This window comes from Fringilla coelebs, assembly GCF_963513975.1.
Source record: "Fringilla coelebs genome assembly, chromosome: 2".
In the NCBI taxonomy this organism is placed as follows: Eukaryota; Metazoa; Chordata; class Aves; order Passeriformes; family Fringillidae; genus Fringilla; species Fringilla coelebs.
In genome coordinates this window covers 61,825,465-61,845,108 of record NC_140029.1, presented here as the reverse complement: position 1 = coordinate 61,845,108, position 19,644 = coordinate 61,825,465, and the positions used below count along the sequence as shown (strand labels likewise).

Sequence of the window (19,644 nt, the reverse complement as noted above, 5' to 3'; positions counted from 1 at the left end):
TATAACTGCTTTAGTAGACAGCAAATATAAAAGTCATAGAGAAGTTAGAATAAATCCAAAGTTTCATCTAAAGATACTTCAAAGTATTTTAGATAGTCCTAAAGGTTTTCTTGTCTCCTGGAGCATGGGTACCAACCTCTACAGTACAGGACATTGGGAAAGAGGACCACAAACAAACCACTAATAGAAACCTCTGAAGGGCTAACCAGAACCACTGAAGAACCTTTCTGCTGTATCATGAAAAATAATTAAGTCACAGAAAGGTTTCAGCTTCAAAAACATTAACATTGCAACTTTGCAAACACATTTAAGATTAATAGATATAATGGAGGTCTTTTCCCCAGAGAACAAAAGCTAAGTTACAACCTTAGCATTTATTGTAATGGAATTGCAATTTCTTCAAATAAAAATATAGGTGTAATATAATTTCTTGCAAAAATGACCTAATCACTTTCCCAGTCCTTGAGTTCAAACAAGCTATTGCTATTCCCCATCCACATGTAATTTATTCCACTCCTCCTCCTTCCTGCTGTACGTTCATTTACAGGTACATGAAGCAGCCACATTTAAGCCCCGTTTTATATTGTTTCCTTCAAGAAATGTTAACCCTTTCTGTCTTACTTAGTAGATACTCATTCTTCTCTCAGAAACTGCCCAGATGATGACTGTATTAACACATATGACAGGTTCTACATTTTTTATTTTCTTGTGAAATTCCTGTCCCCAACACAGCACCCATACAATTACATGCAATGCAGCAGGTTCTAAGAAAGCAGCTGCTGCTTGAAAACAGCAGAAAAATTTAACCAGGAGGTTTTACAAGTTCATGGACTTTTTCCCCCAGTAGATATATACCCTTTCAGCCATCTAACCTGAACCTTAATAAAAGACTTGAATGAAAAGAAAGATTTTGTAGAAAGTAGCCATGCCTTGGCCTTTAGAGTCAAGCAAGGTCAAGGTGACTCAAGTACAAGTATGTTTTACAGGATTTTTCCCATCAGAACACCTTTAGGGTGGACATGAAAACTAAACACACTGCTGATGGATTTTCATGACCATGGACAGCTATGTAACCAATAAAAATATAACAATTAGGAATAAGATCATCCTCACTTTTAACAGGCCTGGTTATACCCTCTCAATCTCACACAAGATTCAAATTTCCATAATGATATGGTGACCTGCAGTTTGCAGCTGGAATAAAGATACAAAGATTATCTCTAGGTTGTAGTCATACTGCCATAATTATGCTGGTGTCAGGAAATGGAACAGCATCCCACTAAAAAGAGAAGCTGTACCCCACCAAAGCTTATTCCAGAATTAAAGAAGAACACCAGCAGCATCACAAAACAATATACTGATGTAAAACTGCATCTGCACAGTAGAACACATCAGCGTGACTGTTTTGGTTAAATGGCATTCCCTCAGCTGCAACAGTTATATTGGTATTATCATCCATGAACAGAGCAGACTTTGAACAGTAACTACTACAAAACAGACCCATGAGGGAAAAATTATTATTTCTGGTTCTGTGGCAATAGACTGACTTTCATAATAATGCTTAAATATCATCCAGCATATTGTCACTTGTTTTATGTAAATAAAATCTTAATAAAAAGTGTAAAAGTTTAAATGACTAACACAGTGATTCATTTTCAGTATGACAATGTTGCTCACATTCAACGTACCCAAAGAGTGTCTTTAAGGAAAAGGACGTTAGAATTTATATGTACATCAACTGATCTGGAACAGCAGTGTGGGTGTAATATTGACAAAGCCAATGATGCCAATAACATGTACTATGAAGGTAGGAAACTGAGAAAAATTATCAGCTGTTACTCTTTTCTACTTTTTGCCAATTACTCCAATAGACTGGAAACTTATAATTCTTTTCAAGTCCTTTACTCTCCTGCAGATGGTAAGTTATTTGGCTCAAAAGAGCATTTCCACATCTTATAGCACAAAGCCAGAACTGCCTTTCATCCACAAATGTCAAAATTACATTAAAAAAAAGATTAGAGGAAGAATGTAATAAAGCCACTATAAAGGGTTGGGTGAAGGTGGTCTGCCCTCCATCAGGTAACACAAGACAGTTACAACTGGCAGACCTTAGCCCCAAGGGTGATACTGGTCTTGAGACAGAAAGAAGATCCCCAGAAGACAAAATCAAGGAGAAATGAGGTGACATAGAGCATTGACAAAGACAGTGGCCAACTGTGAGCAAAAGACCTGCTGGACAGCAGCAGAGCAGTCCCAGAGTCCTAAGTCAAATTCCTCCTGAAGAAAAGAAGGAAAAATACTAAAAGCTACTTACATTATACTGATGATTAGCCACTGGTTTATAGTTCGTGGTTACAGCTTTGTCCAGCTGCTGTGATAACCTTACAGGTTTAGAAGATTCTTCTATCTGTAATCTACAAAAAAGAAAACAAGAATAAGAAGTTCAGACCAGCACACACAGAAAGTGAATTCTAAAAATCTGCAATTATGAACCAGCCATTATCAAGGGTCAGATGCAAACAATCTATAAAGCAAAACAGATGTACTCCTCTGGATAAAGTTCTTCTTACTCTATTTTTGCTTAAGGACACTGAACTATTCGGGTGCTATATGCTACAGAAGATATTGAAATGCTGAAAATCAAACAGCTGAAGAGAAGATACTAAAACCAAACTTTGAACATAAATTTCACTCCAAAAGCCTAATGCTCAGATTGAAAAAAAAGCCCTTGCTCTTAAAAAAAATTGAACCCAAACCAAATGAATGCAGAATCTCTCAGCTTACTCAGCTGAGGGATGAAAAAAGCTTTTTATCCACCTCTGCTAAGCCATAACCTTCTCTTAGATATTGAAATGTAAAAACATAAATTTCTGTGACCTTTCTTTTGGCATTACAGTACAGTTAGAGAGTGCAAATAACAGTTTTAAGAGCATTATAAAGACATGAAGACAGAAAAATCTACCCAGCTTCAAATCAATGTGCAATCAAGTCTCTGTCACACAGATAACAATAGGTAACCTTCAATTTTCTTTGGGAAAGACTCTCAGCAGGTCACTGGTTGAGGATATCTTGTCAAGCTCATCCCTGTGTAATTCTATGTAATTTAAAACTTCTATATGTTGATGTAGAGGAAGTGTTCCATTTAATTCAGATTTAGCACTCAAGAATTTCTACTTGAAATGAAGAGGCAAGAAACCAAGCTCTAGAAAAGCACAGGACAATGGCCTTTTAGACACAATGGCTTTATGGCACATCTGATTAACATGTTAATTATCAGTGAAGCAGTTCTGTTTCCAAAGGTGCATCTTGTAGGCAGAGGAGTCAATTTCCACTAAACACAGTATAAAACAGCCCAATAAGTGCACAGTGATGCTTGTTTCTTTCCAAACAAAAATTAATATGGTGACCTTAAGGCAAATAATAACTGCATGTTTACTAGTGTAAAACAAACAAATTATAAAACTGACAGATCTTTAAAAACAACTGTAAATGTTTGAGATCACTGATTTCTTTTTGTAAAGATATAATTTACATCCAAAAAGATAAAATTAAAATTCAGTGTGTTTCTGAATGAACACCTGAACAACCTAAATAAATTACATTTGAAGCAAGTAAAAAATCAAGAAATAAATTCTCTAGTTGTAGTGACTTGAAAGGAAGAAAATCATCCCTCATAGCTGGTATTGCTGGACAGTAGGCAGGGACAGTTTTTTCTCATACATAGATAAACTTGCTTCCTCTCGAATCTTTGTATCATAAAAATGTAGAACATGAGGCAATGGTTGGTTAAGAGTAGTTAAAACTACAAAAAAAAAAAGACAAGTCTGCAAAAGAAAGAAGGAAAATCAATTGGAAGGTAAATGAACAGTGAACATGTTTTGCTATCACAAGAGTTTATCTTTTGGCCTTCAATCTAATTAAATTATTTTAAAGATTTTCTTCATCTGGTTACCAAAGATCTTTTAAACTTATTTTTCATGAAAGGCATAGGCACCAAAACTAAATCACTATCTTTTCTACAAATCTGTCTTTTTCTCTTCTTCTCCATTGCTTAATATTTTTCCATTTGGCCCCAATGACTTCTTAAATTTTTAAATCGTTTAGCTTTAATTTTTACATAGTTTGGCTTTAATTATTTCTTTTTTTTTTCCCCAGTTCATCATGTTTCTATTGGTTTGATCTGGGTAGTTTTCTAGTTCTTCCTCTCCTGTATTCTAGCTATTTTTCATCTCACTTCTCCCCCCATTTTTCCTTCATAAAGGAGATTTCCCGCTAAACCTATTAATTGATACTGCTCCTGTTCAAGAGACCGGGGCTTCTTGAGACCAACTGGGGATTCTTGTCACGCTCTTCCCCTCCGAGGCCACTGCACCAACTTCATGTGCACCAGATTAAGTTATTTGATTTGCAATATAGCTCCAGAGTCCTTCTCATAACAGCTACAGCACAGGGTCCTAACAATACTTAAATACATCAGATGGTGTCACGTTTTCAGGGAGCGCCAGGCATTCAACAGTGACCTATCTTCATGATTAATCCTCCTTGCACTGGGCTTTATATTCATTGCTCTTTACAATGTAAATTAACAATATCTCTATTTCTTCAGGTACACAGCCAAAGAACTCTTCAATGATGAATTGTCAGCCATGGACCTTAGACCCCACTCATGTTCAAGGCCACTTCCCAATCTGGCATTTTAAAATTACAATAAAGGAAATTTCAACCTCCATTCAGTGTGGCTTCCTTAAATTAATTCTTCTTTGCACAAAAGTACACGAGCAATTTATTTCTTAACACTTTTCACTCCCCATGCAGAATATGCATTTCAGCTCTTTTATGTTGACCTCCAAATTTCCAAACCAGTAAAAAACCAAATGTGTAAGAGAGCTAATAGACTTCTCAGAGGCCTCCCTCCAAAGGTTGATGGAAGTGAAGGTACATTTAACAAGTTCTCCAGCATATAATCCTGAAAACAAAGAAAAACTTACTGCCTACTTAGGAAACAGAATGAAAGCCAACCAAGTGAAAATGGAGAGGGACCATCTAAGCTTGTTTGTGAAATGGCAGAAGACTTCGGAAAGATCTATACACAGCAAGTAACAAAAACATCAGCTACCAATGAATGTCTCTGGAATTTCAGAGCTATTTGTACTGTTGTACTTTGATATTTCTTGCCAAAGGTTTCCAAATTACAACCACAGATTCAGATGGTCTTTAGAAAACTGGCTTACAGTAAAATGTTAACCTTTTTTTTTGGTTTCTACTGCTGTAGTGAGAGCTAAAAATACACTACATTCCTGATACTACTTTTTAATGCAAACAATTACAGCCGTGGCCACATGCCAATATGGAAATTTATATGGGAAGCATGGTGACTCAGGAGGCAAAGCTTTTTATTAATAGCTTTTATTCTACACATGCATCTTGCTCTTCTCCCTAATGGCTGCCCTTCCCATTTATTTTTCTGCAGCTTTCACGATTTCACAGAGCTTCAGGTTACCTTCCTTTACCTTCCTTCCACTGGGCTTGCAGGTGGAATATTGTCACACAATCCTACATGGAATAAGAACTGATGCACATCTGGAATTGGCCTCACAAAAATGCATGAATAAAGGGACTGACAAACATGATATAAACACCAAATTAGCAAGTGGTTCATGTGGGGATGCAGCACTGAAATTTGCTTAGCACATTACAAAGGGTAAAGACAAACAGTCCATAATCATTTTGTCCAGATGATTTGTTGATACAGACACTATCTGCAGGGAAAATACAGCATGGTTGTTTGGGTTTTTTTCAAAATCATGCTGCAATTCTGTTATATTCAGAAAGTAGTATGTCTGGGGGAATATAATTGACTTTTTAAATTTGCATAGATGTTGTCTGAAAATTTTTGATTAAATATATAAATTTATATGTTCCAGTAATTATACACTCAAAAATACATAAATAGAAGCTATAAACTGTGAATTGTAAATTGTACTAGCCTTTTAGGTAGATGTTTTAACATGCTACAGATATTATTACTTTTAATTATTTAAAATTTCTTAAACAGAATTTAAAAAGCAGTATTAACCTGCTTCTGCTTTATGCAGAATTTTCTCAGAGTGGACCTGCTGAATCTTAAACTAAACTGCTGGTAGGAATAAAGAAAAAAATCAATAGATATTCTGAGTCACTGGTGACAATGACTTAAAGGAGCAGTGGCTTTTTACCTATTACTCTTCATTGTGATTTGCAGGAGTTAAAGACTTAGTTTTGGCTCTGAACAATAAGCAAATCTCCAAGGAATTAAATTTTACATTGAATTCTTCTTGAAATAGTTAGAGCTGTATTTCATGCTAATATCTGGCCTAAAAAAATAAAGAGAAAATGCAGATATTTTTTTTCCCAAAACTGCCAATGAATTAGCAACGGAGCAGCCACCAGCCTGCATACTGTGGTTTTCTCTTCCGCCCCCAAGATCAAATATAGCTCTTCCACCTTGAAATACAGCAAGTAACCAGCACGACATCAAATTCACCATGGTCATTTCCCAGCAAAACATATTTCATACCACAGCTTTGATTTGTCATTGTGCTTATACTTGAATAAGGGGAAAAAACATTCAAACAGACTGGAAATAATGCCATAGGACTTGGCAACATGTAGCAAGCTCATACAAGAAGACAGATGAAGAAGATATGTACATTCCTAGGAAGAGATATTCATTGTTTTTTAAATACATGTAATTTTCAGCAGCAAAAAATAAACCAAAGACCTTTAAAACAGATAATCTACTGTGATTAATCTTTTTTCACAAAACAAATGTTTCAAAGATTTGAAGCAGGTATTAATCAGAAACTGCTAGGGCTCGAATTCTTTGCATTTCTAAAGAAAATATTTTACAGATAAGAGAGGAAAGTTTGTGTACCTTTTTGTGCTTGGCTATCTGTACACAGGGCACCAGTAAGTAAGGAGTCAGCCTTACCAATGCAAAAAAAAGGAAAAGTTGTGTTTCTTCTCTCTCTGCAGTAACACTGATGCACTAGATGAGAGCAGGCCCACTGCCCAAAGCTTTGGAGGGGAAGAAACACAAACTCTCCATCTTTGCACAGTTTTGTAGCTTTTCTTTCATTGCTCACAGAAGTTCCCAGTCCAATAGCAGGGAACTAATGATCTCATTGTCCCTTACTCAGTAATTTTGTACTAGAACCAGGCATTGACAGCTGCATTACATGAAGTTTTATGATACCTGGTATGGGCCATGAAGCTTTTTCTTTGCTTCCTTATTTCACTAAGCATCCCAAACATAACAGAAGTAGGTACATCCTGAAAAATCTCATCCAAAACAAACTAGCAAAATAAAAGCAACAATACAGCCTCACACCTCCTCTTCTTTTATTCATTGGACTTCTGCACCTTGCTGAGGTTGAGGTAGAATCTCTTTTGACTTTCCTTCCAAGCAAGAATAGCAGTAATGTAAGAAGCGAGCAGATGATCAACAAGAGATGAACATTCTTATAAGATACTGAAACTTAAAAAGTTCCACTAGTTCTGTGAGAACTAAGGGACTTCAGCACCCTGTAGTGCACATCCTGCTAAAAACAACCCCATGGCAGTGCTCAATCACAAACATAGGAAATTACTAGAATGGCCACACCAGTAAAAACATGCACTATCTAATAATAAGAATGACAATCTGTTGCTACACCAAACAATCTGTCATATATTCTCAAAGATAAGAACAACACGCGAATTCTGCACGTTGTGTTTCATTGCAAGGAGCCCTACTGTCTCACGTTCCATGGAGGCGGATGACAGCCTCCATCGCATGGATGAATCCACTGTTCTTCAGACACTCAGCATTACTCCAGCACAGTCAAAGCAAAGGGAGTCTTTCCCCATTTCTGAAGACTAGACAGGCAGACAGAGAAGAGCATGAGCTGAATGAAAATGGCATTAAGAAATGCATTTGCCAGCATTAAATAAATGTTTCAGATTATTAATACAGGATATGATTTATAACTATTTTAAAATCCTGAAACCCTGGCATTTCAAGAAAAGAGCTGTAATTATTATGTGTTCAGATATTAGATTTTTCTGAAGTCGACATCTTCAACTATATATGCTGAAGGATAAGCAATGAATCATATGAATATATGACAATTTCATGTCTAATTCTCAGACAGCCACCACAGCCACAACTGAAGACTCCAATTCTACATATTGTATCTTCCTCCACTACAGAACACCAGATGATATAAATGCCAATTCAACAATAAGTAACAATTTCTTTCCATTTTATTTTCTGGATTGACAAAAAGTGAATAATTGATTAAAATCAATCCAAGTTTTTCTCTCTGAGTTTAGTATTGCAAATGACTAAAACCTTCTCTGCTAAGCTTGTGTAAACAAACAATATAAAGATAAAATAAAACCTATTTTAGCATTAGTAGTGATATAATTGAATAATTTTCTCTATTTGTTTGATGCACTACTTTAAACATGTTATGTGATTTGCTAATGCAATTACCATGAAAAAAAATTGTAACATCTGCTTGACATCACAGATATTTTTAATCAAGCTCATGTGTGTCTACAGATACTTCCACTGGAAGCATTCTGACACTGATGAAGTCAGGCTCTAGCATTGCCTGGTCCACACTGAGGACAAGGTGGAAGAGTTTTATCTGAGACTAAGTTCAAAAAGGAATCATACCTCAGAGGTATCTTTTTTATTAAATGAGGTTATAAATTAGCCTATCCATTAGTGTGGCTGACAGAGCTCGTTTCTTGGCCCTGCCTCTATTACGTTTGCCTGTCCAGGTCTGGGTCTCTGCTTTGTTTGTTGCCTCTCCCTTTTACTCAGCACACACCCCCTTTTCCAGTGAAAAGGGTCCATGACCGGGTATCCTTAAGGGCAGAGATTCCCATTCAACCTTGTGAAGCAAGGCAGCCTTTGCACCCTCCTTGCCCTTTCAGGAGGACTTAGGTCAGGATTTGGGTCACAGCATCACCCTCTTGCCCCCCAGGTGAAAAGGGCCTTTCAGCACTGTTTAGGCTGTTGAGTGATAGAAAATCACACAACCAACCACAGATTCATTTCGGTTGGAAAAGGTCTTTAATTTCAACCATTAACCCAGCCCTGCCAAATCCACCACTAAACCATGTCCCAGAGCGTCCCTCCAGGCCTTTTACATGTCTCCAGAGATGGTGACTCAATCACTACCCTTGGCAGCCTGTTCTAATGCTTGACATCCACTTCAGTGAAAAAATGTTTCCTACAATGCAATCTAAACCTCCCCTGGTATAGCTTGAGGTTGTTTCCTCTTGTCCTACCATTTATTGCAAAGAAATGAATACTTCCTTATTACAAATCACGTACTCTGGAAGAGCAGAGAAGTTTGCAGCTTTGCACTTGTTAAAAATGTCAGGATTTTGCACTCCTTTCCAACCTATGGTCATCACAGTCATCAATTAGTGCCCAAAAGGAAAAGAACTCTCCGTTATTGGTTCCTGCCACACTTCCAGTATTTTCTTATTAATACACATAGCACGAACATTTCTGTTCTGCCCTGCTTCCTGCCCAAGTGATAAGATCAAGTTCAAGACCAAGCAAAAGCAGAGCTAAAGGGGAAGGTCTTCCCTGAGGACTAAGTCAGGGTAAAAGTGCTTCCATTCACGCTCAGTTACAGGCTGTAGCTCCATACGGGGCACTTCATCTTAGTTCCTAAATGGATTAAAACACAGTAGATTTTTATACCACGGTGCTTATACTTGTGGCTTATTCCAGTGACAGAAAGGCCTAAAACGAGGATGAGGTAAAACCTGGATGTCCATTTGTGTTGTCCAGAGCATGTAAGGGTACCTTGACCACAGGCATGATACAAGGTTTGAGACTGGCAGAGTGATAAGGTACACCAAACAAAAAACTAGGCAACATGCCAGGAGAAATGGGAATGCTGGTGTGATTTTGGGGAGAGAGCTATAAGAATCATGCAAATGTACATGACACACACGATTCCCACATGAAAAAAGAGAGGGAGGCAACACAGAGGCTGCAAGAGAAGGACAACACAATAGGAATGACTGAACCGGCAGGAGTCTGAGGCACATACTCCTGAAAAATAGCAAGGGTAAAAAGTAGGTTGAAAAGCTTTAGGGTTTGTTCAGCTGAGACACCCAGGTGACGATCCACAGGCCTCTGCCTCTGAGCCAACCCTTTGACACTGGACACTGCAGTCTATACAGCACAGGCAGATGCCAGCATCTGAAATACTGTAGGGATGAGTAACCACGGAGCAGATCCTGGATCCGGGGGAAGCACCAGCAGCCTCACAAGCCCATTACTAATACTAGAGAAGGTGATCTAGGAAAAGTGATTCATTAGCAAACTAAGCAAGAGAGAAAAAGCCCAACCCTTTAATTTTAAAATTAATATTAGCTCCTGAATTAAAGCCAAATGCTCTCACTTCCATTTTCAAAGATTCAATTTCTTTTCTTGCTCCTATTTTTCTCAGTCCTCAAATTTCTCCACAACAAATGGATTTACATGTTAGACAAGATTTAAATTCAGATTTTAGAAGAGGAATTCTAAATTCTGAACAATTATTCTTAAAAGTAAAACAAATAGACTTGTCTCAAAATTGCATAATCTTTGTTCTCCTGCCAAAACTCATCTGGTGTGCTTGGAGCTGTTTTGAAATCAATGGTAGAAGTAACAGGGATTTTTAGGTCCAGGCAACACAAAGCCAAATAGTTCTTGTCAGTCTGCAGATAGAGAAATTGCGTACATTTTGCTGATGGGGACAAGAAATGAGAATTTTAAAAACTGTTTGTTAAGACAGAAAAGGTACATTTTTACCATATCCTGATAGGCCTAGCTCTTCAATTACTGGTAAAAGTAATTGGATGATTTACAAGCTCAGTCAATTTACTCCACAATGAAACTGCTCACAGCTAAGGAGGTGGAAAGAAAGAGGCAGACTCTTGGCTACAAGTCCTCAACTTGTAAAAAAAAAAAAATATCCTTACAGCACCTCAGCTACATCTCTTCAATCTGAACCTCTCCTCCCCTTCTCCTGCAAAATGTCTTTATCAAGTTACAGCTGCCAGCACTCTGCCTCCAACTACATGCTGCCATCTCTAAAACTCCAATTTCCAAATACTTCACCACTCTCCTGATTGTTCCGCAAACAGCTATGGCATCTGGCTCAATTGGGGATCTTCCAGTTAAAATTTACTGTAAACAATTTAACAGTTTGTGACAATCTGGAAAACATTTGGACTGCTTCCCTAGAAAACCTAGCTGGCTCAAATCCTCAAGGTTTTTCTCTGTCTCTTCCTTCCTTAGCCTGCAGACTCTAAAATGCTGGATAGCAAGAACACCTTTTGGAGGACTCACCCCTCCCTTCAGTTAAAATACGCTTAGAAACAACCATCAAGAATGCTGCAAAGGGCACTGAAAGGCAGGTGCTGGGAGAATGTACTGCACATGCCCATGGGTTAATGACTATACACTGCCTTAGATAGCTTAGAGGGGAATCTTGCACAGTTCAACTGCTGTTCAATGGTTTAAACATATGGTTGCACTAAACTGCAGAATTAGCTCACACAGAACTGCTGAATTAACCTACTCAACACTCTTTCCTGCAAGCAAAGAGAATGAAATTAGTTTTAACTGAACTCTGAAATCATGCTTAATCCAAACAAAACCAGCATTAAGTTAAAAAGAAGAACTGGATAGGTTCAGCAACCCTAGAAACGCTATGCTATAAAAACCAAAGCAAATGCAGGAAAGAAACCTCAGTCCAAATGAAAAAGCAGTCTTGTTCATGCTCCAAGTGGAAAATTTACCAAGGAAAAAAAGAGGTAACACAGCACAGATTGAAAGATATATCAGTTAAACCAGAAAACTGGAGATTTTTCAAAACTTTGTTCATCATTCTTTCAGCCAATTGTATTTCCTTTGCCAGTTGTACAGAAGTACTGCTCTGCTGCATTTGCTCAAGTCGTTTAATTATATTTTACCTCCTCCTATTTTGCAAAACAAGTGCTCCCCCAACTCCCTCTCCCAATATATTACATACCTGCCCAGGTCCACTGGAAAATCACTGCTGGACACCCCTCACCTGTTCAAGTGGGAACTGTGCTCCCTCGAGCAGAGCAAGAGGATATGGAGCTGCAGCAAAGCCAGAGGCAGACACCAGTTGTGTGGAGGGAGTCCAGCAAGTAGCAACAGGGCTGGAAGCTGCAGGGCTGCTCTGCAACTGGGAGGTGATGGCAATGGGGAAAAAGGGCTACCAAAGGGTCACCTGCCACAGGACTCCATTCCTGTCGTGAAGGAAGGTTTTATAGCAGCCCTGCATCATTCAATTTGGTTTGAGTACCCTCCTCAAGGTCCGGTCTTTGAAATGTTGCTGCAGAGGGCAAACCTGGATGTTATTTCCTTAAAAAGCCTTAACTTGCCTTCTGTGCATCATCTTCAGCGTGGTGCTTATCAAAGCCACAGCTATATCACCATTAGCCCCAATAAAAGCTCTCAATAAAGTGAAAATACCTTCAGGACGAGGAACCTGTGGCTCAAGACTCAGCTTCAAGCTCTGCTATGGCTTTAAACCAAAATTCTCAAAGTTATTTCAAAATAGCTTTCTATAAAAAGCACACTGATAACTACAAGGCACAACAAGGACATAACTAAGTTTTAAGGCAACTGAGTCTAGAAAGTGTTAAGATTTCATTTTGATTTTAAAAAATATAACTTAAAAAATAACTCAGCCTTTGTTTCGAAGAAGAAACCAACATAAGCTTAGTAGTTCAGAACATCATCTTTTGAACACTCCCTAGAGAGCTTACTTGTTAAGAAATAAACTTAGCTCTATGCACTTTGAGGCCTGCTACATTAGTATTCTCTTAATTAGAGATTTTCAGAAGAGTGCATCTTATTTGTGAGTACAAAGAAACTTACCCAGACTTTGTGAAGCCATACCTATTCTGTTATTAAATTAAAAAACCAAAGATTTGATTACAGATTTGTCTGGCATGACAAATTCCCAAAACAGTTAGTGGCTGAAGCACAAACATTGTCTAGTTTCCCCAACAGGAAGCTGGATAATTGGGTTTTCCATAAGATCTGTGTGAAAGCAGACTCCATTCATGTCCAGCTTGGTTGAGTATGTCTTCCACAGGGAAGGGGCGGGGGGAAAGAGTCATGAAAGAAGTTTCAGGACCATTGTATTTTAAAGCTTGATTTTCACAGTGTTCCTTAATTAAACTTAAGGTTGCAATTTCAAAAAATGCATATATACAAGAAGAAATGCTCCACATAAATTTCACTGGTTTGTCATGAACTGAATTTGTTAGTCAGTAATCCAAATGTGAAATGTAATGTGAAACCATTATTACTGTACTAATAAACTGTGAAACCATTATTACTGAGAAAAGTATCAGTTTTCCCAAAACTTCTATAGTTTCTAATTCAGTGTGTGTATGTCTCTCAAATGGCAGTGTAAAACAGCATCTATCAGTGTACTCAACCTGACAGGGATGGGCTGAGCCTCCCCCACAGCAGCCCCAGAAGTGCCTAGCAGCACCCACACAGCACCAACTCCCTCAGGGACCAGGAGGCTGGGAGTGGGCAAGAGGTTGGAGGGGATGCAGCCAGGACAGCCGACCCCAGCTGACCAAAGGGATACCCTGTACCATATGGTGTCATCCTCAGCAACAAAAGGTAAGAGAAAGGAGAAGGATGACATTCCTTATGAAGGAGCTGCTATGTGCACTGTGGCCCAGCTTCCCATAAAGTGGCTGGACACCGCCTGCTGATGGAAAGTAGAGATTAAATCTTTATTTTTGTTTTGCTTCCACACACAACCTTTGCTTTCTTCCATTAAACTGCTTTTAACTTGACCCAAAATACTATATTATAGTATTTTTTTCCACTGCCCTGATGAGGAGGGAGTGTGAGAGAGCAGCTGGGTGGGCATCTGGCAGCCAGCCAAGGTTAACCCACCACAATTAAAAACGCTAAAAAAATTGTAACTTTATAAAAAGTTAGCTCAGTATTAGAGATATTTAGAGCAACAGTGTTGCTTAACATCAATGGGAGAAGTTCTCTGGACTCAACAATACACACTGTTGTTGGCAGGGAACACACAACATAGGTTAATATAGGTCAGTTCAGAATGATGTGAACTGCTGGGTATCTGCTCTTTCTTCAGCGATATACATGGTATACTTCCAAGAACAGGTCCCTGATTACGGCAGAGGTTTGGAACCACGTGAACCTTAAGGTCCCTTCCAACCCATGCCATTCTTTGATTAGATGAAAAAGAAGTGTTTTTTTTCCTACTGACATGTCTCCTATTAAGTTCATTTTGGTTTACATAATCATCTTGAAAGACACTTAATAATTTTTGTTGTTATTATTTATTGGCTTTGTACAAAAACAAAATTATAAGCATCTCTGGGGGAAAAGAGAAACAAATAATCTTTTGTGAAAGTTGTGAAAGCTTTTTGGAGTTGTTTAAAATCCCATGGGAGATCAATTTTTAAATTCCAGCTCTAAGTCTAGAGGAGGTTAAGACATTCTAGAGAAAAGAACTGCAGAACAGATTTATGCAAAAATCTTCCCAAAAAACAGCTGTAGCAAATACTTAATTTTTAAAATGTAGAGAACAGTCAAGCAACTACTCAAAAAGATAAGAAGCCCAACAGGTTTTTTTCCAAACAGATGCCTTTATATCATGTTATTTCTGCAATACTTTTTGGACTATTTGCTCTGCTCCACTACATCCTTTAATTTAATAACTCCACAAGACTTTGGAGGATTCACACATCCTTTACCGCAACAGGAAATGAAACATAAATTACCTACCACTTTCTTTATTGCTAGAGCTGCAAACATTTTGTGCTAAGTGGGGAGAAGAAAACTGCCTCTGCAAGCCTCTTTCTCCAGCTATACAGAGCCTCAAGACCTCTATGACAACTCAGCACTTCAGGCCAAGTACCTCCTGCTTTAGAGACTACAGGGTCTCTGAGGTACTACACTCTGTATTGTCTTCTGCATTTGGCTTAGCAGAAGCAGAACACAAAAAGTTTATATGGCCTTCATAATTTTGGAAAATCCTCTATTCCAAAGAAACAAGGAAACTTCCTTTTCATAATGGGAAAAATGCCAAATTACACAAAATGCTGTTATAATTAACTTAAAATTCCTCTCCACTTGATAAATAACTTTATCAAGAAGAAAATAACTGTTCATTGTTTCTTCTCAAGCGCAAATTCTATTAATGGCTAAATTCTATTAATGGCTACATGAAAACTAGGTTTACAAAGGGGACCAACAGCATGCTGCTTTGTAATACAAAAGGGCCAATGAAAAATAATAACACATAAAAATACCAAATAATGAACAACGTAGTATTGTGCATTGAAACAATGCACCTTTACGAGAGGTGTCTGTTATGCCATACCCCATGTAACACATCAAATAAACACTTCATTGCAATGAGATACAAACAACCTGAAATGGGACTTCTCCCTTTGTACATGTTCCATGACAGACGGTACTGGAATGTTATTTGCTGCAAACCAGATTAAATCAGTTTTAGAAACTAAATTCCATCAATGAACAGATTGCACCATCTGCTTCGACTAATATACATTAGAGAATGTGTATTTTCCATCGCTGCATATTTACTCTGTAATCAGAAGCCTACGAGACAAATAGGTATAGCTTAGCTACAGAATGGCTGAAAAGCATCATCATTTGAGAATGTCAAAGGCGTAAACAAAAAAGCACTTAGGTTATTGAAGGCTGTGCAATGAAGTAATGAAACAAAATTAGGCAAAAGAAAAATTAAGCAGTACACTGGGACACTAACAGTCATTGCAGTGATGAGAGAAATACAAATGCAAAAAGCATAGATGCAACAGAGTTTCTTACTAATAACATGTAGAAAAAAAAAAGAAATAATCTTTCAACTGAAGCCTAAGTAAGGGGGTCTGGAAATCTGAATTTTTATGACTTTTTTTGTCCTTTCAAGAAAAAAATGGTTCATATTTGAATCAGGAGGTAAGCCAACATTTGAAGTTTTCATGGAACAGAAATCCCACAAAATTTTGTTTTGGAAATCCAAACATGATGTTCCCAAAACAAAATATGCTTTCCCAGTATCCTCAGCAGCTGCTGACTGAAATTAATGCAATTCCTTTTATTTTACAACTGCCATTTTTATGGCTTGCTATGCTGACAAAAATGATAAAATCTACCTTAGACTCCAGCTCAGGGATTGCCAAAGCATCTGCAGGACGTTCTTCTCTGACAGTCCAGTGATGTGAGCTGCTCAGAATGCCAGAGCCCTGCACTCCCAGGCCAGCTGGCTCCCCAACACCCACGGCCCAAACAGCCAGCCAGGTGACTTTACAGCCACTGACATCGTGCACACAAGACCCTTTCTTATAAGCACCTGAAAAGTCAGACTGACACATTGCTCTGACATTTTGTGGCACACTGATATAACAGCAATGCAAAAAATGAACCTGAAGAAAAAGCTTGAGAAGCTAGCGTGAGATTTCACCATTATTATTCTATGCATCCTCAGTAGCAAAGATGGTTATTTCCTGGAGAGTGCGATACCAACTGCAATTAATGAAACAGTATTTCATTATAAATTGTGGTCTTCTCTCTGAAAGGACAATAAAACAAACAAGATCTACTGGGGCACAAATTTTCTCTGGTCTAAATGCACCGAGGAATGTAACAAATTACATTCTAAGAAAAAAAAAAGAGTAGAACCCCTCAGGGCCAAAAAATAAAAAAATTAGATATGAAGGTATGACTGAGGTGTAATAATTCATTCAGTCCAGGAATAGGGAATAACTGTATGATGTGAATACCAGAAGTAGCAGGCATTAAATCATAGGAAAATCCCCAGCAAACTGAGGAAAGCAGTTCTTCAGACAACTTGTAAATAAATGGAGGAATTTCTTGATGCAGAGTATTATGAATGCTAAAAGTGCATATGGATTCCCAAAAAATAACTTTATTGATGACTGCTAAACACCAGGACAACCAAACAGTCCTTGAGATATGTGTATCACAGGACAAGAACAGCGTGCTGGATTTAGCAGGAAAAGAGGGAAGACAAGCACTCCCTCTTTCCATGGAGCAGAGTGAGGCACTCCCTCTGCCATGCCCTCCCGCCGGTATGCAAAGTGAGCAGCTACAGCCTGCTCTGTGTCACTAAGCACAGCTCCATGCAGGACTGAAGATTTGGATGTGCCAAGCACTCACTCCGCCTCAAAACAACTGAGACTCCAGAAAGAAAAACACATCAGACACTGCTGTGATTTTTTTTCTCACAGTCTTGAGAAATATTAATTACTGGGACAGTAATCATGTTTCATAAACAGCTGCTGCAGATAAAGAAAAAAAAATTAATATCATGCTTAATGTGCGTAGCTTCAATTAGCTTCTGCTCAAAGGTACCTCTTAAGAGAAGGATGGGATCCAATACAAAAACACAAAGGCATTATATTGCTGGAATCCTAATGTGGAAGTAAACCTAAGATACAGAAGAAACTAAAAGGAAGACTTTCTGAGTAGAGTATGTATTATTTCAAAACCAAGGCTTTTGACTTCAGAGTCTTGTAGGGGAAGAAGCATCTCCTATGACCTATATAGACTAAAAGGGAAAAAAGATGAACCTGGTCTTTGCCTGAAACTGGGAAATGACCATGCCACAGAATTTCTGTCAGGACAAGCAGAAGAGCATCATCAGCTCACTTGCCAAAGCAGGACAGTCAGCTTCTTCATATCTCTATTTCCCCACTCTAAATCACAGCATAAAATTGACCACCCAAAGTGCAAAGCCTTTTAAGACCCTTGGGTACAGTCATATTACAGAGAGTGTTAACAAACCCCAATGTGCCATGCCACGACCATGTGAGTAAACACATAGGTGCCACTTTGGAATAAAATGCAAGCTAAACAGCTAAGCCAACACCAGTCAAAGGAGGAAAAAAGTGAAACATTTATTCCTGCTGGCCAGTGAAACTGCATAGAAATTAAATTACTTCTTCAAGACAGACATACATGACAAAGCTGGATATTTACACGCACGATAGAAAAGAACTAAAAGAATAAAAACAGAGTTTAAAAAAAAGTCTGCGAGTTAGTGTATTATTTAGAATGAAGATGACTTAATGAGGATAGCCTCATGAGGATAACCTCAAGCAGGGAACCCTATGTGTCCATACAGACATTCAGATAGGCCCACCTCCTAAAGCTAGAGAAAATGAAGAATGAAAATGTAGACAGAAACACATGACAGATAATTGGAAGGGTTTTGGAAGAGTTTTTTGAATAATCAAGAAGTCATAATTACCTAAAGAAAAAAGGATTTCTTCAAAAAGGAATAAAGGCACAATGGGGAGGAAAAAAATAACCAAAAAAATATAAAGGACATGCCCATTAACATTCTTCCTAAGATATTAACATTCTGTACTTCACTTAGGAGAGGCACATCAGATAGAATTTTGTCTACTTGGCATTCTTAGATGAACGCACTTTCATTTGTACGTGGACATCATGAAACTACTATTGCACTCTAATCTCCATCCAGAAGTCAAAATAGAGCATCATGAAGGAGAATTCAATGAGGAATAGAAACTGTGGACGGATTCAAGTATCTCTTTCTTGTAATCTTGAGGGGCATTTTATGGGTTTTTTGTTGAGTTGTTTTAATGTCTTGAGCTTTATCTTCCTTGAAGATGGGCTACTAGCTACTTGGCTAAAGTTACTTTGATGGAGTTGTTTCTAAAAGGCTCCTATATGCTGCAGCAAGAAGCTGTAGCTGAACAAGAATAATTTTGTCATCTAGCTTTTAAATCCTCTAAAAATGATTTTTCATCTCCTTCGTTATTAATATTGCAATGAACTGAAAGTACTTCTGCATTTTGCCAAAACTTCAACATCTTTAACTTCAGAAAAATTCTGAAGAAAACCAAAGCAAAACAGTATGTTTTAAAAAGTAAGGAAGATGCCTATACTCTAAATGAATTTACTGATTTATCTTAAGAGAAGGCAAAAAGGCAGGGTGCACTGATTGCCTAGTCCCTGAGAGCTCAAAGCAGATAACTCTTTTTAGCCTCAATTCCTTTCACAGGGGACTTTCAATTCACACATAAAACTGAAGTGAAAGCCAGGTTCAACTAATTTTATTCTGACATTAACTTAGTCCAGGGCAATTGCTTGTGTTCATACTGATTAACTAAGAGAAGAGATGTAACTGTCAAAGAGTGTGAGAAGCCAGGTTATCTGAAGAGCTCTTGGGGGACAGAACAACCCTTAATCATTCTGAAGGGAGCACTGCAGAATGGGTGGCCTCCACACTGCATTTTATTTCAGGGAAAAATCCCTCACTATTATGGCTGTATCATCTTTGTTTACATAGTAAAAGCAGACCCATGAGAAAAGGACAAAGGAATTGAAAAAGCAAACCAAATACTACATGATCACAAAACATAGCTAACACATAAGATTCTGCACCACCTTTAATGGGGTGATTCAATAACTGCTGCACTTGATGGAACTCTTCCTCGATTTGATAGGATTTAGGGACCAGACCCTAAAAGCTCCTAGCTCCTACTTGGTTAGTG

The 19,644-nt window shown here is 38.1% G+C and overlaps 1 protein-coding gene across 1 annotated transcript in view; it reads right to left on the bottom strand.

Annotated features, from left to right (window-relative positions):
• The window catches only part of GTF2F2 (general transcription factor IIF subunit 2), a 79,478-nt gene that overhangs the window by 8,079 nt on the left and 51,755 nt on the right, over positions 1-19,644 (bottom strand). The window contains exon 7 of the mRNA XM_084227018.1: positions 2,315-2,414. Within this exon, the coding sequence (XP_084083144.1) occupies positions 2,315-2,414 (100 nt within the window). The remainder of the gene's footprint in view (positions 1-2,314; positions 2,415-19,644) is intronic.